General features: G+C 38.5%; 1 protein-coding gene across 3 annotated transcripts in view; it reads left to right on the plus strand.

Annotated features, from left to right (window-relative positions):
- Positions 1-416: 416 nt before the first annotated feature.
- The window catches only part of mrtfbb (myocardin related transcription factor Bb), a 42,877-nt gene continuing 18,709 nt past the window's right edge, over positions 417-24,584 (plus strand). The window contains exons 1-3 of one of the 3 annotated variants that reach the window (XM_065255089.2): positions 417-545; positions 7,809-7,892; positions 15,687-15,891. In XM_065255089.2, the coding sequence (XP_065111161.1) occupies positions 15,738-15,891 (154 nt within the window). In that variant the 5' untranslated portion in view covers positions 417-545; positions 7,809-7,892; positions 15,687-15,737. Of the gene's footprint in view, positions 546-7,808; positions 7,893-15,686; positions 15,892-20,137; positions 20,417-24,584 lie in introns of those variants that run through there. The other 2 variants (XM_065255097.2, XM_065255107.2) reach the window with 2 other exon arrangements.

A 24,584-nucleotide genomic window follows, 5' to 3' on the forward strand; every position in this document is an offset into this window, starting at 1 on the left:
TTTGGGTACACTATCCTTAAAACAAGTTTAGCTGATCGATTATCAAGTGCCTACACCAGATGGCAGTGTCATACAAAAACATGTTGTTTTGTTTATCTATAAGTTATGCTTTATATATACTATATTTAGTATAAACAGGCTATTTAATGCTCTTTATATAATATTCAATCGAGTTATGATATATCTATAAACTATTTATAATATCTTTAAATATAGTATATTTAGTCTAATTAAAAAAATATAAATATATATTCTTGCAGGTGTACTTGTTAAGTTCTGTTGTTCAGAATCATAAAACTATACTGAAAATGATCTTAACTTCAATCTTTTTTTTTAGTGTTGTAGTTGTGTTGACTTTGGGAAGTTGGGAAGGGTTAACACAACTTCATTACATCATCTGCTCCAGCGACACACAATAAAGAGCGGCCATCTTTACACAACACAACTGCTACTCCTGCGTGAGAAAGGAGAAAGAGAAAACAAATGACCTGCCGGGATTTCCATTTCTACATGTGTCATTTATCTGAGGACATTTAAAGACAGTGGTAAGATTTAATCCCGATGTTTATTAGCCTACCTGTTGCTTGTATTGTTCTGTAGCCTATTGTACAGCGTATGAGATGCAAATGAAGAAGTGAATGATCCACTGACACATACCTGCACTATAATTCATAACAATGAGTCATAAACTCTAGCCAACGGGTTGACAGTTTATTTATAGTTTTTCACAGCTGTAACAATGAGCCAGTTTACAACTAGTTATAATTTGAGGTGATCAAAGCCATGAATGACACGATGTGCCGGTTAAAGATGCTTGCTTGTTAACTCTCACAGTAAGTTAATGGGTTTATATTTATGACTTAATGTAACACGCTTGTAATAGATTAAACTGGTGACAATGTCATTTTTCAATACTTTTTCTTTTATCGTTTTGTTTTTTTTCCATTCTAAGATGTTGGTCCACACTGTACGAAACAAATAAAAATGGTCAAAATCTGTCACTGGGTCAAAAAAAAAAAAGGTGTACTGTTTGTACTATAATCTACCAGCTGGCTGTACTATATGTACTATTTATTTAAGGTTAAGGATTTGTACTAGAATTAATACACATTTGAGGTACAACAATGTTACGCACAGGTACTACAAAGGTGACAGCTAGGGACAATTTTTTGTATATTTATCAGTGCACAAACAAAATGAACTATATTTCGTTACAGATTTCTAACAATACTTTGTTCCCCCTTGGATAAAAGTGTGCTTCACACAAACTTCACAGGTGTGATGCCGTTGGGTTTTGGCTTGTTAGGTATTTGCTGGCATGTACTACTGAAATGATCTTTGTAGTGCATTGAAATGTTGTTAACTTTGCACACACTCATGGCAGTATGGGTGTGTCTGCAAGGCGACATTGTTGAGCGCTCCCGTGCAGCGACCTTTGTGGCGTGATGTGATTTTGTGAAGGCATGAATGCTGAAACACAGCTTGTGTTTATTGCCAGAGGCCTGACTCATTATTTGGCAGCATTAATATAGCCTACCTGAACTTCATTTGGACTTTAGGCCATGTTTTATAGCAAATATGGTTAACTTTCAATAACTTTCATGTTAATGTAAACCAGAACATTCATTGGGTTTGATCCAAACTGTAAGTTTTTATTATATTACTACTATAAAGTGCCGGCAAACAAGACAAACTGATTCGTCCTGATTAAGTGTAAATGCAAAGCCGCCATATGTTTTAACTTCGTTTATCTGTGCCAGTTCGCCCGCATAATATCAGTTGCCAACGTAATTTGATGCTGTAGTTTTATTCACACGAATCCTTTGGGGCGGCTTATATAAATGTTATGTTTATAGGATTAAACTTCCAATCAATCTTCGTAGTAATTGTTTATTAAAATAGATTTTCAGAATAACACACTGTTTTTGTAATCTTCAGATTTATAATTTTCTTTCCTATCTAAATATAGCTCGCAGAATGTCTGTAATGCAAATGTTGACCTAAGAAAAATAAAGCATTTTTTACTGATGACACATTGTGTCCTATCCAGCACAGTTGTCAGTACATTTCACCTACGTGACATATTTCCATTGCATTTGATAGATGCTTTTACATACAAAGCAATTTACAGTGCATTTAAATATTTGTGTAATCGAACACATAACGTTTGCGCTTGATAACACGTTTATCTGCATAAAAATGAACGAGATGTTCCTGTGACTCAAAATCGGAGGAATTCTGACCATGCTTAAGAAAACTTCCAGTATTTTTATATTGCCTTGATGTTTCATGTCTACATACATTTTTTTTTATTTTAGGAGACCTTTAGACCACAGCTGTGTTCAAGCAGGACTTGAGAGCTTGACGTCCTGGTATTTATAGTGACTGTAAGCATGATGTGTCCCTGGTGGTCTGGACATTGTTTTCTTAGTCTGCTCCGTCGCCTGTTTGACTTAAAGCTTGAGTCTTCAACATTGTTATCGTTACCTGTAATCCTTGGGTAAATGTTATTTTGTGCATTTGAACTGTAGTTTGGAAAGTTAAAGTTCACAAACAGGAATGACATCATTGCTTTTGCAGTTATCACTCTTCCGTTAAACCAAACATTTGCCAGGTTTTTTTATAGCTTCAATACATCTTTCTTTTTTGCGGTTTTACAATTCTGCACTGCTCAAATAACACAACAACATTTCACTGAGATGTCATGCGATGTGACTTCATAGGCCTTGATGTTGATTAACCGGATTTATATTCATGCTCGGGTAGATGCTGATCACTGGTAATACTACACTAAGGATACTCTGTATAGTTTTCTTATTGTAGTTTATAAGAGGATAGAGACTGAAGCTTAGGCCGGTATGAATTTAATTTTACTTGTCATTGTTCATTTGATTTTTACTAGGAACTGTGTGGCATTGATTTTGGTTTTATATGGTTTTATTTACCAAAATGCAAAAGAGTACACCATGAAAGCACTTATTTCATCACTTTTGTTATTGTTCGAAATGAACAACAGGTTTAGGTCATTGTCTGCCACATTGTTGCTTGAAGGAAATTACATGTTATCATGATTCATACTGACAAACGTTTGATGTCCTGGCTAAGCTAGTCCTGTTTCTTGGCACTTATTAAAAAACACAACGCACTTTCGATCTGGTTGTTGTGATAGATTGAAGAAGTCAATGCATGGGAACCAGACAGGCAATTTTTAAAGGGAACATCACATGAAGGGAACCTACAGTATTATGCAAAATCCACTTTTCCATGTGTGGACATAATGTGTGTTGACAGCGTGTGAACACAACCACCCTATGAAAAAAAAATCCACCCACCCCTTGTTTTTTAATCCTCATAAAAATGTCATTTGGATTCTCTTATCAGTGTGAGGTCACACTGATAAAGCCCCGCCCACTTACAGTCCTGCATAACCATAATTTCCACCCTCAGTGAGTTGTACTCTGTCCACTAGATACTATTCTCTCAGACTGTATTAATCAGATCTATTTTAACTGAAAGCTGTTTGTAAGGAAGTGAGGAGCTGTAGCTCATTTGCATTTAAAGATACAGACATTAAAACAGCGCATTTTAGCTCCCACCCAAATATGGGCATTTTGACATGCTATAATAAATAGGGGTGTAACGGTACGCAAAAATCACGGTTCGGTGCGTACCTCGGTTTTGAAGCCACGGTTCGGTTCATTTTCGGTACAGTAGGGGAAAAAATGCAAACATTAAACTGCAGGTTTACTTTTTTAACAATTTGTTTACACTTTTTATTAAAATATAATAAATAAAATAAATATAAAATGAAAAAGAATAAAAAAGAATAAAAAATAAAATACTGCTGCAAAGTTCTCCACTAAATGACATACTTTTTTTACATTATTTTATAACAGTAGGTAAATCTTTTCTTAACCTTCTCTACTCAACTTTTTCTACTAAAACCTTGCACTAAACTCAATTCCTGAATACATTTATGAACTATTTTTGCCACCAAAATATTTTCTGTTTTGATTTATTTTGTTTTTTTTTTTAAGTCACAGTATTGAATTGGTTATGTACCATCTCTGTATAAAAATAATATTTCTGCTCTATGTGTAACTGCATAGCAAGTAACATGATGATATACTTATTATACACTCATATTGACATGAGTGCGCTGCATACATAGCCATCTTTTATCTTTTGCACGTTTCTCCTAACCTTTGCTTGTGTCGCCAATGTAAGCTGTGACTTAAACTACCTAACCCATCCGCAGCTGAGTAACAGCTGAGTAAACCCGGGTTACAGCTGTTCTCTGTCCCGAACAGATTAACGGATCGCATTGTGACAATGATATGATTGACGTGAGGTGCAAACGAAAAATCTGATCACGCATTTCGTTATTCTCGCCGTCACAGAAAGCGCGGCTCATGATTGCGTAGCAACGAAAGACGCGCAACCTCTCACGCACTTTTGAAAGAACAAAACCACACGTTGACACGTGTTTAACACGCGCTTTTAGACATGTAAGCGGCCCCGTAAACTATTACATCGATATTCAAATGAATATACAACTAAGTAAATAAAAATCTTTCTGCGAGCCGAATTATGTTATATGTTGGACAAAAGACTTGCGCTGAACCCGGAGACTTCCGCCACTTAATATGTTCGTGTGGAAACATGAAAATTGACCTACAACACAAAAGATTGGATTCGGCCATTCGGTGCACATGTGCACCGTGCCGAAAGCCCGGTACGAATACACGTACCATTACACCCTTAATAATAAATGATCTGTGAGGTCTTTTGAGTTGAAACTTCATAGACACATTCTGGGCACACCTGAGACTTATATTACATCTTGTAAAAAGGCCCTAATAGGTGCCCTTTAAGTGAGGCTGTGAACCTCTTTGTTGTTTGACTCTAAATTAAATCTAATTCGCCTATTGGTTGGCAGCGAGCTATTCTGGTTAATGGTTTAGCTATCTGTTCATTACTGACGTCCCATTGCGTTTTTTTGCTGCATGGGTAGATTGGTTGAGGGAAGTGGGAAGGGGAAAAGCCATGTGCACTATGCTCCGGGACGGTCCCTTGGGAATCGGTTGGCTCTCTGGGAAAGTTGGTCGAAATGTGGGATAATTTTGGGGACTGGCAAAGGAATTTTCCCCCTTTCTTTCCTCGTTCAAACCAGTCTTCCTGTGTTTTCTTTCTGCCGATGCCTCTGAAAACACATGGAAAAGCGTCGGTGGACTTTTCATTTTTATCCCAGATGCTTTTTCTGGCTGGTCTCACAGTTATATATAGTAACACAGCTGACCCCCTCCACTTCACTGTGGATGAGTCATTCAGTGTTTGTGTGGGTTGAAGTTCTCATTGTGTAGTAATGCTGTAACACGGCCATAATGTGTTCAGCCAAGGCGCTTGGATCTGTGTTAGGACTTTATGGAACAACTGTTAACTATTAAAACAAACATGATATATACACCAGAGGATTTTCCATTCAATATAACAGTCTCGATTTAGACTGCCTTTTAAGCAATTTGTGTTGCACATTCTGCTAAAACAGAAAGTCCATTATAATGCGTGAATGTGTTTGTTTGGGAGCCTCACCATGCAGCCGCAGTCCAGCTCCTCAGGGAGACGTAAATTGTTTGTACTAAGAGGTCTGTCATGCATTTCCCTCTTCCTGTTTTAGGTGGAGTGTAAATGCATCCCAATGCAAAGTATCCACAGCAGATGAGGTGTGGCAAAGGCTCAACCAAGTCAAGTTTTTGGCAGCCGGCGGTCCGATGGTGTCCCCGAATGGCTCAAGTTTCCTTTTCAAAGTCGTGAACGTAATTCTGTTTGAGGTTTCAAAATTGTGCTGGACTGAGATGGTGATCTATAGCGAGAAACGGCCAAAAGATTGAAAGCAGGAAATTTAAGCAGCTAAGAAACCAAGCCAAGGCTTAAGTCAATGATGGAGGCTTATATGCCTTGAAAAGTTAAGACATTTATCACCCTGTTGTTTTTAATTTGCGAAGATCACAGTGTTTGCCGAGTGCTTCCCATAGAAAAGAAGTGTTTTTGCTTAACTCAATATGCGTGTAATCTTTAATTTTACTTATTCAGCATTGCAATAAAAAGAAGTAGTAGATGTGGGAAAGCGCCTGTGAAACGGCTTGATAGCACAATTTACTGTCTTCCTGTGTTAATGCTTTTCCTATTGAATGAGGAAGTTTTGATGTGAAATGTGGGATTTGTGTGGTGCAGTCTGAATCATCACTGTTTTAGAGATGGCCTGTTTATTTGAAATGCATGGGAAATAATGAAAAAAAAAACTTTATTGCACTTGTGTGCTTGCGTAAAGCTCAGTGGAAGGGCATTGCATTAGCAGCCCAAAAGGGAACACAGGGAACACGCATACTGAAGTCATGTAATAAGCATATGCCAAATGCGTACATGTAAATGTAAATTTAATAGGATAATTGCATGTAAAAATACAAATACTGTTGTTTTCTCAAAAAACAAAACAATACAAAAAACTGAGAGGGGTGATTCTCGCGAAATTACTAAATTACTCTCGCGACTAATGAGGTGTCATTAAACATTATGATAAAAAAAAGTAAATGCAAAGTTAGAGTATCAAAATAAGAAGCATACAGTTACAAACATCTCTTCATGTACTTTTTTGCACATGATTTCAAATGACATCATACAAACCAATTTTTTTCCCACATTTAAGGGGACATTTTTCATTACCGCAACGTGTCCATGGCTGGATTTGGGTTCTTTGACATGAAAATATTTATAATAAAAAAATAAAAAAAATTAAAAGCTTCAGTGCATGTTATACTATAAACATTTACAGTAAAGAAACATGTGGTATTTTGTGATCATTGGTACATGTAGGGACAATAATAAGGAATATAAATGTGTCCAAGACCAATTTTCTCATCCTCTGCAACAATTTTCAATCATTGTTTAAGCCCTCAAGGAACTAATATTTAAAAAAAAAAAATGGAAGGGACATAATTGACTGTGACACTCAAGATGGCTACCAGGTAAGCAGTTCTTATTTTTTCTCTCCAGATAAAAGTTGAAATTTTGTTTTTCATAGTACCTAGACAACTTTTTAGTTCTCATTACCGAAACATGAGTTTGAAAATGCATATATTTAATGTAATATCATGTTGCGGTAATGATAATTTTTGATAATAATAATAATCTAAAAAATGTATTCTATAGGAAATATTTTTTAAATCCTCTAAAAATAATGGTTATGGTAAGTTCAGACCTTAATCTTATATGTGCAAAAAATTGGTTTCAAGGGCTTTTTAAAAATTTTGATGCTGGACACCTTCTAAATCTGGATTTCGTGAGAATCACCCAAAGGTGCCATAATACTTATTTTACTGATTGTGAATAAGTAGTACACAGTGTTTCAGATGTGCAAAACAGAGTGACACCGGCTGAATATTTGTCTTTTGATAAATATTAATGCCGTCTTGTTTGCAGAGGTTGCGTTTGAGCACAGACCCTCATGAGCTTGTGTTTCATATCTCTTGATAGCCTCTTCTGTGGAGTGCCACACATCCATAAATATCAGTCATGCTATTGTTTAGCCATTAAACAGTGCACAAGCAGATTACTGTTACCACAGCAACTGCATTGATTAGATGCAAAGTAGACTTCGCTTGCCTTGCCTGCTTCACTGCTCTTTTACAGCCGTGTGGGGAGGACCGATTTTGCTTTCACCTATGGATAACCATGGTGCTAACAGAAATGATTATATAATTCATACAGTTTATTAGTTAGTAATACACGAGTATTCCTCTTTGTTTTAGAGACACCATGACCTAGTGATCTTCAACAGGACAACAGTGGCGCAGAGTGTCCCACCTCTCCCTGAACCTCTGCACCTCTGACAGGTATGTTTCATAACATTGAAAGTTGTAAACGTGTAGTTTATTTACACTTTTGGTTGTTGTTAATACTGTATATTCATTATATAGCTTTTTATTTACTTTCGGACAGGTTTCTTTGATCATCAAAGTAGCAAGTATTATAAAAATGAGTTGCTAAATAATTCAAGACATTAGATGAGGTTTATGGTCGGACATGGTTTTTTAAAACTAATAGCAGAAGAAAATTACCCGGCAATAATGTGTCAAAATTACATCATTGTAGGGGATGAGGACCAGAGTGCCATCTACTGAAGCTTACCTGTAACTATTCAATTATTTGCTTATATAATCATTAAGTCTTCTTGTCCACTTCCCGTCAACGTTGTACACTGTCAGAAAAACTGTCAAAATATGTACTCCAGCTGGGGTCACTGGGGTGATACCCTTTCAGAAAGTACAGCTTTGCACCTTAAGACTTTAAAGGGGACTTTTTTCCTTGTTTAAATGCTATAATTGGGTCCCCAGTGCTTTTATCAACCTAGAAAATTTGAAAAGATCAACCCAGTAACTTAGTTTTGGTAAACCATTCTCTGCAAGCATGTGAAAAACTAGATTTAGCTCCCCTTGTGATGTCAGAAGGGGATAATACCCCCTTAATCTGCACTATCCAACCACGGCACTGCCATTTAGTACAGAGATCAGCTCATTTGCATTTATAAGGACACATCCAAAAATGGCACCTTTTTTTGTTCACATCTACAAAGTTGCAATTTTAACATGCTATACTAAATTATCTATATGGTATTTTGAGAGAACTTCACAAATGTACTCAGGGGACACCAAAGATTTATTTGACCTCTTTATTGTCCTCTTTAAAATAGGACTTACAAAAATAATTGGAGGTAAATATTGGTACCAAATGAATACAGATCTGTACCTAACGGTCCTTTTTAAGGGTACGCCCACAGGGACACCTAGGGTACACAGTGTTTCCCACAGATCTGAAATTTACTTGTGGTGGTAGCCGGTTGAAAAGGGCTATCATTATTATTCACCGACAAAAAATGGTCTACTATACATGTAACAAAGAACTAATAATGTGTGACACAACACAATACTTTGATTTATAAAACATTCATATTAATTTCACATTATAGTTCATTAATCTAACCACCCCAAACTTTTTTTGCCATAAACAAAGCTGACACTGTTTGTCAAAGCACCACGAAAACACTTGATGTTTTTGCACTGATATATGAAGCAATTTGATGACCCCTTTTATCAAACTCAATTATATACAGTACTATGTATACTATAGCCTATATAGACAGTGCAGGTCTATAGATTATAAATGTGACTGATGTTATAATGTTAATAACTTCTATAAGTTAGGCACTTTTACTGCTTCTGCTTTCTATTTCTCTTTTGCCGATTAAATAAAGCTTAATCCACTAATTATTTCAGATTTAAAAGTCTACTTGCTGTCCCGATGACAGACTTTACATTACAGCTTTGCGTTCTTTATATCCTGAGTCAGATAGAGCTTTGCTCATTCAGTATTAGCACTGTTTTTTGCTACAATCTCTGTGCAAACTGTTTAGATTTTAGTAAAGATATTGTCTATTAAGACTATTAAAAAATGGGATAAAGAAAATGAAGCGGCGCGTGGTCGTGACAAGAGCCAGTTGCTATCGCCATAGAAACCGGAGGCACGCTAAAACAGCACTCGAGCTTTAGCGCGGTTGCGCTCACGGCCGTTCTCCGATCGACTCGGGTTTTACACACAATATTAATCAGACTTGGGACCCGAAGTAATGAACTAGGACCGACCCGGACCCATCTGACCATTTAAAATATAAACCCGGAACCGTACGGGTCCCGCGTCCTCAGTGAAGAAAGACCTCTAATGGTAAAACTCTGCTCAAGTTCAGAAACATGAAAGGATACAATGTGACACTGAGGTTGCTTCGCGTCGCGCCCAATTCATTGAGAAACAGAGAGCACATGAACGGACACTCAACCGGAGAGACACAACGTGCTTGCACGCAAAATGAAGCCAAGTTAGATGCTATAAACACATGCACATAAGCATATGCGACCATTTTGGTCGCAGTGTGTTCCCTGGCTGCTCCGTATGTGCTGCTGCAGTTGATCCAGTTTGCGCGCTGGATGATGAGTTTATGACGCGTGCATCATCTTCACGGTCACCCGACCCCCACCTCTCTCGCGCGCTCTCTCTCTCTCGCGCTCTCTCTCTCGCGCGCTCTCTCTCTCTCGCGCTCTCTCTCTCTCGCGCTCTCTCTCTCTCTCTCTCCAAAACACGGGTCATCCAGTCGAGTTCAGAAAATACGGAAATTCGTAAAGTGATTTTTTTTACCTGGGCGGGTCGCAATTTACCTGGGCGCAGCGCCCAAGTAGAGCCTATGTATGGGAAACACTGGTACATATTTTGACAATTTTACTAACTGTGTAGGAGCACCACAGCAGGGTTTTCCGCAACACTTTGTAGTTTGGGTGGCCCGCCTAAGCTGGGAAACCCTACTGCCTTAACTAGGTCGTCCCAAAAAAAAAAAACGTTGCACAAAAGGCCATCAAGTGCATCTGTTGATTCTATATAATTGTTGAGCACTCTTGCTCACCTTATTTATGTGCATTATTTACATGCTACAGTAGTTACACTTCTTTAAAGTGTGTAATTTTTAGAAGGATCTTTTGACAGAAATGCAAAATAATATATAAAACTATATTATCAGGGGCGTATAAAGTCCTTTCATAATGAACCGTTATATATTAATTACCTTAGAATGAGACGTTTTTATCTACATACACCGAGGGTCCCGGTACATGGAAGTCACCATTTTGGGCCGCCATGTTTCTACAGAAGCCCTTAATGGACAAACTTTTTTTACTTTAAGTTGTCTCTGATGATGACATGTTTATACGGTGGTGACTACAGTAGCTTCTCAATGTGTTTCAAAAGCAAGGGGTAAGCAGTGGACTGAGCCGTTTGTTGCAATTCACAACCTCACCACTAGATGCTGCTAAAATTTACACACTGCACCTTTAAGATAATGTAATTAATAGTGGGAAATAATCAGTTTTTACAATCTTTCCGCTATCTATCATCATTCGCCAGACGTTCTAAAAAATCTGCTTCAGTTTGTGTTTATTAACCCTTTAGTTTCACTTCATACGCCCCACCCCTTTTATTGCCACACCCAACACTACCACGTTAACTAACTCATTTTCTGCGGGAAACCCTGCACAGGATCTTTTCATTAATGGAGATCAATACAAACCTAGACTTGCTTAAATTGTACATTGGGCAGAGGATGTTTTGAACGCTTTCGGTTGTAACACACATGGTTCAAAATTAAAACACGAACCCAAGCGGATGTCTGTGAATATTCTCACTATCATTATTGAATAACTCAAGCCTACAGAGAGAGCATCATCTTGAGAAGGTGGTGGATGTCATATGGTACATCAAGAGACATCTCTAAAACAGTTTCACAAGGCTTCGTGCAGGAGTCGTAACAATTCTAACCAACGGCTGATTTTGTACAATGATTGGAACGAGATGAAACATCTGAAGGATTATTTACATGATTAATGTAAAAGCTTTTTAAAACTCACTTTGTTCGTCCAGTTCATCACTTTGCACGCAGACAAATATCTATCCTTCCACAAAGAGTAAAAAATTCTCTGTGTGAAGATTTCCAGACAGGCTCATATCTGTGGCTCCGCCAAGCCAAATCTACTTTGTCTTTAGCGTGGCATGGAGGGGAGAAGCAGCCAAGTGCAAGATTTGTCTTTGACAGTAGCATTCCCGTTGCAGGATACCCGTTACCTCTCTTCCATTAGTCAATCTGTCTTCTCTTATGCGGCCTCGTTGTTTTCCAGTCCCCTGGAAGCAGGAGCAGCTTTTGTTTCAAAACATCATGCACAATATATTTTCAATTTAGTATAGACATGTGCATTAAGAGGAAAATCATCTACACGCATAGTGTTTGTTTTGGAAGTTAGAAGATGTTAGTTGATAGTATATGTAGTGGCCTGCACTTAACTTCAGTTATGGGCACTTAGCTTGGTATAATGGATAGCTACATATAAGATGTGCATATACAGTATAGATTCACGTTTTGTTGGTCTTACATTTTTGCAAAAGTAAGCAAGTTTTTTAATGATGTTCACTTCACATAATCAGGTCAGTTCATAACGTTCCTATGGCAACAGGGGACATGGCTGCGCTTGTGTGACGTAAATGCAAAATTTTTCAACTTTCTGCATTCTGCTAAGATATTAGGGTTGTTGCGGTGACAGAATTTTCCCACCAGTTAATCAGCGCATGACAAACCCGGTTTTACCGGTTTCACCGGGTGGGAGGGACTTATAAATGCACAGAAGTGCGCATTTTACTTTCACTTTTGAATTAGATGCAACTGTTGTTTAAATCCAGCGCTTGCGTACGCTGCGTTAAATCGCGTATGAATTTGCGTGGAAATGCGAGTGCAACAGCTGGTTTAAGTGCTTGAGTCAATGTGCGCAGGTACTTCTGAAAGAAACCCGCCAGTCCCAAGCAGAGCAACCGGCTATTCCTCCATAAAGCGCTGCTTGAATGATGGGTTTATTATTTTTATTCTTAATAAAAAACACAACAACAAAACGATCTCGCCTATATTAAACATCATATATGTATCTTATAACAAAAACGAGTAAGCAGGCGGCTTCTGCCATCGTCTGCTCGCCAGAGTCTGACAGGAATAAATGAAATCTGACACCCGCAGCCGCTGCTCTTTGATGACGCGCGTTCAGCTCCGCTGGATTCAGGCAGCAGACACATTCAGTTGTAAGTGTTTGCTCTCTCTAACGAAACTAAATTATTTAATTACAAGAAAATATAAAAACGACGGTGTCGCGGTGGGCAAGTGATCTAACCGGTGAGAGGCTGAAGCACCGGTAATCATCGTTTCACCGACTATCGCAACAAGCCTATAAGATATGTGGGGTTTTTTTGCTACAAAAATGTGGGGATTATGAAATCATGCAAGCCTGCATATTTCGCACACGGAAATCTGCAAATTATGCTGCGAAAGTGAGACGTATTTGGTAAAGTGCGTCCCCGCATAAATATGCGGCCTTTGGCTGATTATGCGTTAAATCATGCGATTGCATAATTTTTTTAGAGGGACTGATTAATTATAAAACTGAATATTCAGTAACGCAAAAAATAATAATGTTCTCTACCTTGCACAAAGAATAATTTTAACATAGAAATTAATTATTTATTTATTAATATTTAATTTAATTTTTTCGCTTTTTTGCTTTTTTTCTGCTGAAAAGCTCATTACCATCATGCATTCCTGCTATTTCTGAGTGCATTATATTTTGTAATTCCATAAAAAAATATTGGATGTTTTGCTAGATATTCTCAAATGACAAAATAATTTAGAAAATATATTTATGTATAGTAAAAATGGTGGAAAAAATAAGTGTGCACAACGTATGTTTTCATCCTACGTAAACTTTTTAAAGAACTGTTTACACACACCAACACATATAGTACATTTTACAGTACATTCTATTAGGGGTGTGCCGGTTTCAGAATTGGTGATGACGGTTATGACGTGAGTCAAATGTGACGGTTCGTCACATAACCGTCGGTGGGGGGCGTTTTGCTCGTTTAAATGCTCGTGGATTGACGGGAAAGTGTCATTTGACCATAAAATCATGAATGTGATGCCAAGTGTGTTTTAAACAGTAATAACTTTGAACAATTTAACAGAAAACAATTAAATATTAAAAAAAAACACACGGTTGCCAGAAGACTGCGCTGTCACTCTCTGCCCAGCATAAATTAATCCTCTATCTATCATCTATCTTAATAATCTTCAGAGAAACAGATTTGTGCATTGGGCTTTTTATGTCTGTAATTGTGTCTATATCTGTCATTACACGGACCAGAACAGCACGAAAACAATGTGGATTAAAAGCGTATTGAAGAGGTTTTGCTCATAAATGCAGGTAAAAGAAAGTAATGTGAACTTGAGATTGTTATTAAACGCAGCCGGTGTAAAAGCACAATGGCCACGCGCAGCAAACGCTCTCCGCAGACGCGCTGCACAGTGCTCACCCGGCGTTTGAATAAACTAGACACTGATTAGCTACTTGCTCTACGTTTCTTTAAAATTTACAGCAAGACAACTAGCAGTGAATGTGCGTTCAAGAGAGTTAGTAGATTAGCATTGGAGGATTTGAACTTGAAAAGCGGAGTGTATTGCCGCCTTTCCGCGGTTAAAACAACATTCGTCGTTCTCATGGTCATTCATGTTTATTTGATGCTATAAATTAACTAGAAGGAAGAGATGATTTGAAAGGTGAGACTTTGTTTAATATGTTAAATCTCAAAAGTAACCGAAAAGTAACCTGGTCTGTCCTGTATGTCGGCGCGTTGTCAGTGTCTGCTCCGCTCTGTATTTTTCACTGCATGAGAACGTGAGGGGGCGTATAACACAGACTGTTAACAGTTGTTTTTTAAAAATTCTTTATGATAAAAATGTTTTAAAAAATATTTTAATAACACGGTTTTGGCGGTTATAGAGTTCTAATGACGGTGTTCAACTATAACCGTCGGTCTCACGGTTATATAATGACCGTCACACCCCTACATTCTATTAAAATATACTTCATTAATGTCTTATCATGTATGATTAATAAAAACCTGCTTAGGCTTATCATCTTATCATGATTCTCTTTGTTTTAGCAAAACATGCTTGGTATTGACAGTGTCACGTGGTTACAGTAATGTTATTTTGTTGAATGGTCAGTAAACAGTTTTGAAATCAGTGCCTTTAAACATATCAAACCTTATTTTAATAAATTAAAATAAAATTTGCTGTACAAGTATTTAAAAAAAATGTGACACCTTGCAACCACGGGTTTCCGAATGTGACATCTTGAAACCAAAAGTTTCCAAATGTAACATCTTGAAACCAAGAGTTTGCTCTCTGGGTGTAGAGTAATATAAATCAAGTTGTGCCGGAGCATCTGTCAGAATAACGCATGAACAAATTAAACTTTCTGCCCAGATATACTCCCATATACTTTGTCTTGGTTTACGTCCAAAGTTCTACAGCTTGCACTTTATAACATCAGCCGTAAGGATTTAAATGTTTTTAATAGGGATTACTGGGAGTACCATCACACTTATTTGATTAAATACATAGGAGAAAAGTGTGGGAGAGGATTCACTATTATCTTTTTATTAAGTCTGATGTCATGCAGCGCTTCCAGGTCCAACCCATATCAAATGCCATAAGGAAAAACAAGAAAATCACACATATATACAATCGTATCATAATTCAAAACTACCAAAAACACCCGCTAACATCTCCATAACATAATCCGAAATGACCAGACATGGATTTATGAACATGTTTTTTTTTTTAAGAATTATTCATATATTTCTGTTTGTGATTCTGTGAGCCTAGATACTGCTCTGCACACTGGGAGTTTTTGCTTAAATGTGTAATATGAATAAATAGTGCTTCTTTACGTCTGTTTAAATATCCTCCATTGAAATGAGTTGAGGCTTGGACCCGGAAACAGTATTCCTTACGTCATGACTTGTGGATAACATTGCTTGGGTTTTTCTCTTGTAAGTTATTGCATGATTTGTTTAAGCAATGTGAGACATCAACTGCTAAAGCCCAGTTAAAATCGATAAACAATCAATCCATTTGGTCATTTACCACACCCCAACAACAACATGCAACTCTTAAGTGCAAAACACTTAAACAAAACACTGTTATTTCCTAGCAGACTGCAGTCCAGTTGCCTGACAGACATCGCCACTCCCCCAAAAGAAATATGGATCCCCGTGGGAGTTTTGTGCTGGAGGGGGACTCTGGTGCAATGGGGTCCCTGGTGCCGAGCCCACGGAGTGATGCGGTGACCCATGACCTGGAGGAACTGTCTCTACAGCCCATTCAGAGCCTTCCACCCCTTAAAGAGCGTAAGAACGGTGAGTGAGACCATTGCTCGTGCCCTTAGGGCCGGAGCTCCGCTCCCAAGCTCCTATTTCCTCCTCATCCATTAAACTGCCGTCCCAATTTGACACTGAGAAAATAAGGACCGCCAGACTGTTGAGAAATTTGTTTGTGGTGAGACATGGGGAATTATTCAGGAATTGCATACGAGAGCCAACGTTTAATCGTGGCTTACACGCTCTCTTGAACTCTTTGTAAATGTTCTCGGCACAGTTTAAGATCGCACGACTGGTAAACTACTTTTTGTGTCAAATAAAATGGACAAAAGGGTCAGATAATGAGTTCGCGCTTCACGTTGCTGCTCTTGTTGCGACTCGAAGGCTCCGAAAGACGTCAGCCATTGATTGATTGTATGTGATTTTATCATTTTTCCTTCACTGACCAATATGTTTGGCTATCATTAACACAGCCATGGGCTTCAGTCTGGAAATGTTTCACTGGTATTTAAACCATAATGAGAAGGGCTGGTCCAGTGGCACTGAACCTTTTCGAAATTCCCGTTGACATCTGTCCGTTCACATTCTGAGCCGACCGCTACAAGAGTTCACGTCTCGCTCCCTACGGACATCCCTGCCCTTGAGAATGTCAGTGTGTCCCGGGGCTGCTGGGTAATTTAGTGCACAAGGGAAGGAAACGGACATGTTTGTATTTTAGCACCCACAATATGACTCTCTTTACTTTCTGTATTAATCAACAGTTTTATTCAGAGAGGTTGTCTTGAAATAGACACAAAACTGTGACTCATTGTGAGACTTAATATTGAACATGACCTTGGAATTACCCTGTTCATCTGCTGACCTTAATGTTACTGAAAATTTTTTATCATAATGTAAACAAAGTACTGTGAAAAGTCTTAGGTTTTAAAAATGTTTATGTATTTTCTTTTAGAGTGTCAGTAGGAAATATCAATATAAATTTCCAAACATTGCCAAGATTTTGTATTAACAAGGAGTTGTTCAGCAGACAATTCGGCCCACACAAAGATGATCTCACCATTATCAAGTCATTAAAAAAACCTTAAAGAGCAACTATGGTCCGATTCAAGATTTTACATTTCCTTTGGTGTGTAAGTGTTTATTAGTACACGTTAACAATATGCAAAAGGAACAAACCCCAAAGTAAATGATGACGCGAGTTATAGTTTCCAACGTAAATCTTTTTTTCTTGGACTACAACAAACACACGGCTTGTAGACATTATCATAATTCCTCCCGCTTTGACTCTGTAAGTTAACTCCTGTTAGCATTGCGAGCAAATCTTTCAAACATGGTAAGGAGGTATTCAGACCAATCACAACGTACAGATTAGCTGGCCAATCAGGGACACAGAGCTTTTCAGATCGATAATCTTTGTACAAAATCAGAGCGTTTTAAGGAAGGCAGGATATCTGGATGTATTCCTGTGGGCGGAGGTTAGTTGGAAACTCTTATTTTGACGTCATTTAACTTGGAAGTAGATGGCTGTGTTCCAAACCGACCATTTGCTGTAGGTTTGAAAGGGGACTTCTGTTAAAGAAAATATATTGCTTGGCAATGAACTTTGAGCTTTATCATATTGAAGGTATTATTTACAGAATGCTCTAACAGCAACATTACACACTATTACTTATGTTTGAAAAATGGGATCAGGAAAAATGGGATCTTAAATGACTCCGAATCATCTGTATTAAAGGACAAGTTCTGTATTTTACACTTAAAGCCCTTTTTTTCAGATTGTTTATGATAACATAGAACGGTTTTGACTGAAATTTCGACATATGCGGCTGGTGCGAGAATTTTCGGGTGTTTCTTGTATCACCTCCCACCCCTATAATGGCTTTATAGGTGCACAGGAACAATCCTTCCTAAAATGCAGCAAACTTTTGTTTACAAAGACGTGAAACTCACCGAGTGGTCAGGGGTGTTCACTGATATGCTCACACAAAAATCGCTGCAAAAGATGCTTTCCAACAGGTTTTATCTTAGTTTTTGTCCAACTCCATTGACTTGTATTAGATGTGCTGTGAGGTACGGTATTACTCCGCGCCGGGAACTTTGTTTCTATTCTTGCAATCGGCAAATGCGGATTATCGCCACCATCTGGGCTGGAGTGTCAATTATTCAAGCTCTCAGCGGAAGAATATACAGGTGTGAGGCGTTTGGAAAAATAGGTCCACAAGTTAACAACGAATGCTAAAACACCTGTTGGAAAGCATCTTTTGCAGGGATTTTTGTGTGAGCATTTCAGTGAACAACGCCTGACAACTCGGTGAGTTTCAAGTCTTTGCAAACGAAAGTTTAATGCATTTTAGGAAGGATTGTTCCAGTGCACCTATGCACCCATTGTAGAGGTGGGGCTGATACAACAGAAACCAGCATCGTATGTCCAAATTTCAGTCAAAACCGTTCTATTTCATCATAAACAATCTGAAAACAGGGCTTTAAGTGTAAAATACCGAACTTGTCCTTTAAAGAGAAAATAATTGCTTTTTTCTGATGTTTAATTGTTTTATTTCTTGCAAAATTATTTAAAGTATATATCCTTATTATTTATAATACCCATGGTTTTTAATTAAATTTTTACGAGTGACATCCCTTGAATGGGGGGACATGTCCCCCCTGCACCCCCGGGATTTCCGCCTTTGGGAAAGAGTGTAAGTGTACATTTGGTTAATAGTAGTTTTATAGTGATTATGTGCCTGCGGCTCACAAATATTCAGTGATAAGAGACCACTTATAATAAATCCTAATACAAGACATTGTTTCTGCTCTAATCAGCTTTCCGATAAAAGTTCAGCATTGTGTACATGTCATTTATCAGAGCAACTGCACCAGTAAATACCTTTAAAGGAAAACATTTCTTTGTGTATTTACACTCCGGACAAAAATATGTTTCGGATTGTTTTTGCTGCCAATAGTGTTCTCTTAATTGTGTCTATAAAGATATTTTCGTCTCCAAGTAGATTTGTTATGCTGTATCAACTCGATCTGTTCCTTCTGAAGAACGGACAGTACCATCCTTTCTCTTTTCCTTAAACCCAAAAATGTCAATTCTGTCATTATTTACTTGCCCTCATGTTGTTCTGAATATAAAAGAAGATATTTTAAGGTGGTCATCCACTCCCATAGTAACCAGAAAACCCTTAAAGCTTTAAATAAATATCTCCACTTGACTTGTATCATATATTTGAAGTGTCCTGACTAAATTTACCCTAATGGATATCGCTTATGTTTCAATTGCGACACGTTATTTAAAGGGGACATTTCAAGACTTTTTTAAGATGTCAAATAAATCTTTGGTGTCTGCAGAGTACGCATGTACTGTACCTTTGTAGGTATGAGCAAAAATGCTATTGTCCCCTTCTGACATCACAAGGGGGAGTGAATTACCTATTTTTCTACATGCGTGCAGAGAAAGATTTATCAAAACGAAGTTACTGGGTTGATCTTTTTCACATTTTCCAAGTTAATAAAAGCACTGGGGAGCCAATTATAGCACTTACACAAGGAAAAAGTGAGATTTTCATAATATGTCCCCTTCAAAGTAAACATTCATTTCTTCTTTCACACTAAATCTCAGCGCCTGCATATCAAACAGACTGCACTTCATTGTAGTCTAAAATGAAGGGAGTGTAAACTGTCCATATATTTATAATGACTCAATTTTTGGTTAAAACAGCCTGGCCTGAGTCGACACACACATACTCCCATTGTTTATAATCACTTCATCTGATTTCAATAACATTTAAATATCGTCCTTCCCTCGAAGCAATATTAATCTCTACGTATTATGACAGAACACTGACTGTAGATAAGATCAATTTAATGGCATTTTTGCCTGGAACCTCACAAGAAACACGGTGCTTTGTAAGACGCTTGAAATACAAAGAAATGTTAAATCTCATATGTAGTACCTAGATATTATCTATATCTGGCCACACACTGAGTGAAAACCGCAAACAGAAATCTCCCCATGGCTGCTGTTTGTTTTTTTTTGTCAATTCCGTTCCATGATGGTATGTTTTGGTAACAAGATGTAAACTAAATTTAGCTGCAAGAAGATTAATTTTGGACAATAAAAGTGTCATTGTAGGAAGTTAAGTTAAATATAGTTGCACCGAGTTCCTCTTTATTGAGGTTAATTTTTCTTAAGAAGTGATCGGTGTTGTTGAGGGTTAACAGCTACAGGCTTTAGCCCCGCCTCTCCTGTCAGTCACTGACACCGAGTCAGAGCTCAACCACTGCAGTGAGAGAGAGAGCACACGCACATAGACGCTCGCCCTGCTGAGACGCACGCCCACAAACGCTCACACGAGCGCTCTAGACACAGAAGCGTAAAGGAAACTTGTAGTAGCAGGCTGGAATCACACTCCAAGCTTGGGATTTTCTAGGAAAATCTTGCTGTTTTGCCCGGGTCCTGATTTCCCAAGGCAATCCATGGGACTCCGGATACAAACACTGCGCGATCCGTTTCTCAGCTCTATGGCCTGCCTTGAAGTGGAGACCGTGAATGTCTGCAGGGGTAAATCTAAATCATTTAGAGAAATAACAGCTTGCATGTGAACAGTATGATGTTGATACTAAATGTGAGTCAGTGATATTGAACTGGGTAATGAGAGCATAGCTACAGTCGACATGTTGTGGTTGTCTGTATGTAAACTTATAATGTTATTAAATAAAACATGCATTTGTGTATTGGCTGTACGGTTGGTGTTGGTTGTAAGAAGAATTACAGGTTTTCCGAAGTCCGTTTACGTTTGAAAAAGCGCCCACGTTTTTATTCACACTCACACCCAAACATTACCTCATCGTTCTGTTAATCATTCGTCTTTCTTATCTTTCAACTTTACGAAGTTTATCTGCTTTTAATGCCCTATGGGAGTTACACCTTTACAGGTTTCCTCAGACACGTGAAGGATATCTGTGCCGCCCTCACCGCTATTGATGTATGGAGTTTTGAGAGTTTTAAGTATGAGTTATTGCTTGCTGGGATTGTACCCATCAACGATACATAAACCAGAGAGTATATTCATTTTTCAGATCTCAGACCAGTGTGCCAACATACGCAAGTCTTCAGTATCTTCCAGAGCTCGCCTCTCTCTGCAGATACAGTAAAGTGATTTGTGGAATTGTTGTAATGTACTTTTAATGGTAATGTTAACAGAGGCCAAGTCAGGGTTGAACATTTTTGTAAGGGATTCAGTAGCCATAACAAAATTGCCCGTGTTAGTATCTGGTTAAGCTTTAAAAGGAAGCTCAAGGACGTCACCCACTTCACACTACTTTAGTTTACTCAAAAATAAATAAATCATGATGTCATTTATTTCCCGTTATGTCATTCATAAACCATATGACTCTCTTTGTGTAACACAAAAAAAGCTTAAAGGAATGTATACGCTGCCTTTTCCCCTTTTTGAATGCAAATGGGGACTGGGACTTTCTGTCATTAATTCACCCGAAAATATAAATCATTACATCATTTATTCACCCTTATGTGATTCTTAAACTGAAGAATTTGAAGAATGTAGACAAATGTACTTTTTCCCCTTTACAATGAATGTTAATGGGGACCAGAGCAGTCAGTCAATAATGGAACGACACGCGAATTAGATAAATGTTTACAGAATTTAGATTTTAAAGGAATAGTTCGGCCAAGAATTATATTAAACCCATGATTTACTCACCCCCAAGCCGTTCGAGATGCATATGTCCATCATTTTTCAGACAAACACATTTTCAGTTATTTTAGAAAATGTCTTATATATAAGTTACGGGGTCCATGTCCTACAAAAAATGTGCATATATCCTTCCCCAAAGAAATCCAAGCGGCTCCAGGATGCTAAACAAAGATCTTCTGAGGGTAATCCGTGTGGTGTTGTTGTAGAAATATCCATTTTTAAAACTTTATAAACGAAAATAACTAGCTTCCGGTAGCGCCGCCATCTTAGACTCCTCTGTATTCAGGAGAGAGTATTAGCGTAGTGTATGCACTTTTCTTAGTGACGTATGACAAATTTGGAGGGCGAGGTCACAGAGCAGCAGCACATAACCCTCCATAAACTGCGTACGCTCTCATCTTGAATGCGGATGCGACTAAGATGGTGGCATTACCGGAAGCAAGTTATTTCCGTTTATAAAGTTTTAAATGTGGATATTTCTATAACAAAACAGCACGGATTACCCTCAGAAGGCCTTTGTTTATCATCGTGGAGCCGTTTGGATTTATTTTGTGAAGGATAGATGCACATGTTTTGGACTTGAAGGACGTGGACTCCATAACCTCACATTTGATTAACTGAAAGCTATAAAACATTTTCTTAAATAACTGTTAGTCTGAAAAGTGATGGACATATGCATCTCGGACGGCTTCGGGGTGAGTAAATCCTTTAATATAACTTTTGGCTGAACTATCCCTTTAAGGAACTATCATTTTAAGATTGAATCTTGAGAAAGCTGAGGTTATCTAAGCTGTCTTTTGTTTATTGTACGGATTGAGGATGAACTTGAAAAGTTCAGTCAGGGTTCACCAGTGAACATAAGGGTTGACATCATCTCGGGATGACTCCAGGCATGTCGTGTACCGCGTACTGATGGGAAGATGATGGTGGTATTTTTCATAATCCATGAAACGTCTCTCATCCGTCAAGTCTCATTCACCACATTGTTAAGAAAACGTTTCATCCTTCCACAAATGTTGATTTGTAATAGATAACTATTTAAAAGTAAACACACTAGATAACCTCTGGCGCAAAGACACGTTGGAAAACATGGGCCGGTACAGAGTGTTCTCAATGTTTTGGGTTTTAGGAGGGCACTCGGCGTGCGCTCGGTTCAGCCCCCTATTAGTCTACGCAATCTTTACCCAGCTGCTGTCTGGGGAATGGATGTGTTCTGTCGAGCCCTCACGCCCCCATGCCATTTCCAAAATCTTCTGTTTCCCAGGCCTTGTTCTCACAACGGCTCGGTTTATTTTAGCTGGGGTGAGTCAGGCAAGAGTGGTCGCTCTCCTGGGAGCTCTACGGGACCGAGTGTGCTAGGCCTCATTCTTCATCCAATCAGATTCAATCTTTGCTCCCAGCGCTTATGCTCGGAGAAGAGTGCAGGGGGGGTTTCGTCTACTAAATGTGTATAGCGCTCCGGCCATGTCGTTTGTCACTATGAACCTTCACGCTCCTCCTTTAACGTTTTTGCGGGAGTATTGTTATTCTCATGAGCAAACATGTCCACGCTTGTTTGTTTATAACTTTGTACACAGAGCCGCATCTGCAGACTATTACAGTTAAGTAATGTACAGTGCTGGCCAAGGTGTAATACATAATCCTCACATTTTACTTATTCGCTCATGCATTCGCTGTCTGTTTGATGTTTCTGTTTTTTTTAATGGATCACTGCTTACCGATCCGAAGCAAAGCACAAACGTTTCGCTTTTTATGGACAGCACAGGCAAAGGAGTCATTTCGGCCAACTCCTAAGATGACATCATTTCCAAGGGTTGATTGGAGCACTGCAGTGTTTGTTGTTTTCGCCCTTATGTGCTTCTTGAGACTCTTCTGTTGTTGATCTTTCTTATAAACAGCTATTTTTTTTTTTGCTTTAAGGTCATTTGCAGTGAATCTTTTGTCCCTTCTGATACTTTTATTACATTCCAACGAAAAGAAATTTAAGGCTGACCATTAACCTTGTCAACTCTGAAATGCTTCAAAATGTAACAGGGCCTTAAAGGAAAAATTTCATTGTTTATTTATTAGTTTTTTTAGTATTACTTATTGTGTGATTCATTAAAGTCAAACCAAAATTAACTGATACTACTACTAGTTTTCCAGATGTACTGTCTGATTAATGTGTTGGTGTTATATAGTTGTGCGTACGTCCTGCAGCATAGAATACCCGTCTGTATTCATATATACTTTTGCGTTTTCATCTTCGTCGATGTACAAACACGCATGCAGACCGCTGGTAGCAGTATCCACGCATGTAACCACAGTAGCAACGCGACCGTCACTGAAGAAGCAGCTTGGCAAGTTTAACCCACAAACGAAGAAGAAATAGCAACTTGTTGTGTATGTTTTGCAATGACCAGCAGTGATGGAAGTAAATAAACAGCGACTTTTGTTGCAGTTTGAGTTAAATCACTCCTCAACTTGGCCCATCTTTGTTCTCACCGTCGCAAAAGGAAATACCTATGGTGCAGTTTTTTACCTGACTGGAGGGGTTCTAGTGGACCAATCACAGCGCTTGCGGTCCGCGTAGAACTGACACTGTGTTAAATGTTGGCGAGGTGCATGTCAGGCTACGCAGAGGCTACGGATAACCTACAGTGTAGACCTTACGAGTGACTATAAATTGGCCTTTAGTAACGTTAAAAAATGCTTTAAGAAAGGAACAATCAAACTGTAACTACCTCATGGGTGTGCGATTAGTGAAAAATAATGTACACCCTTTATGCTGCGTTTACACCAGCCGCGGTAGAGCGGCAAAAATGTGTTCTTCGCGCGTAGTTGGACGCTTGAACATTTGAGTTCACTCACTTCGTTCGCGCGTGAAATTCGGTAATGGGAGGGGCTTCTGTGACTCCGCTGAGACTCTGCCACTCCGCTCGCTTCCTGTTATCACGTCACTACTACAGCAAGGTCCTGATTGGTTGACGCCGAAATCCACCGATGTTCAGATTTTTCAACTCGCGTGTTTCC

The sequence above is a fragment of the Paramisgurnus dabryanus genome, chromosome 3 (assembly GCF_030506205.2).
Source record: "Paramisgurnus dabryanus chromosome 3, PD_genome_1.1, whole genome shotgun sequence".
Taxonomy (NCBI): Eukaryota; Metazoa; Chordata; class Actinopteri; order Cypriniformes; family Cobitidae; genus Paramisgurnus; species Paramisgurnus dabryanus.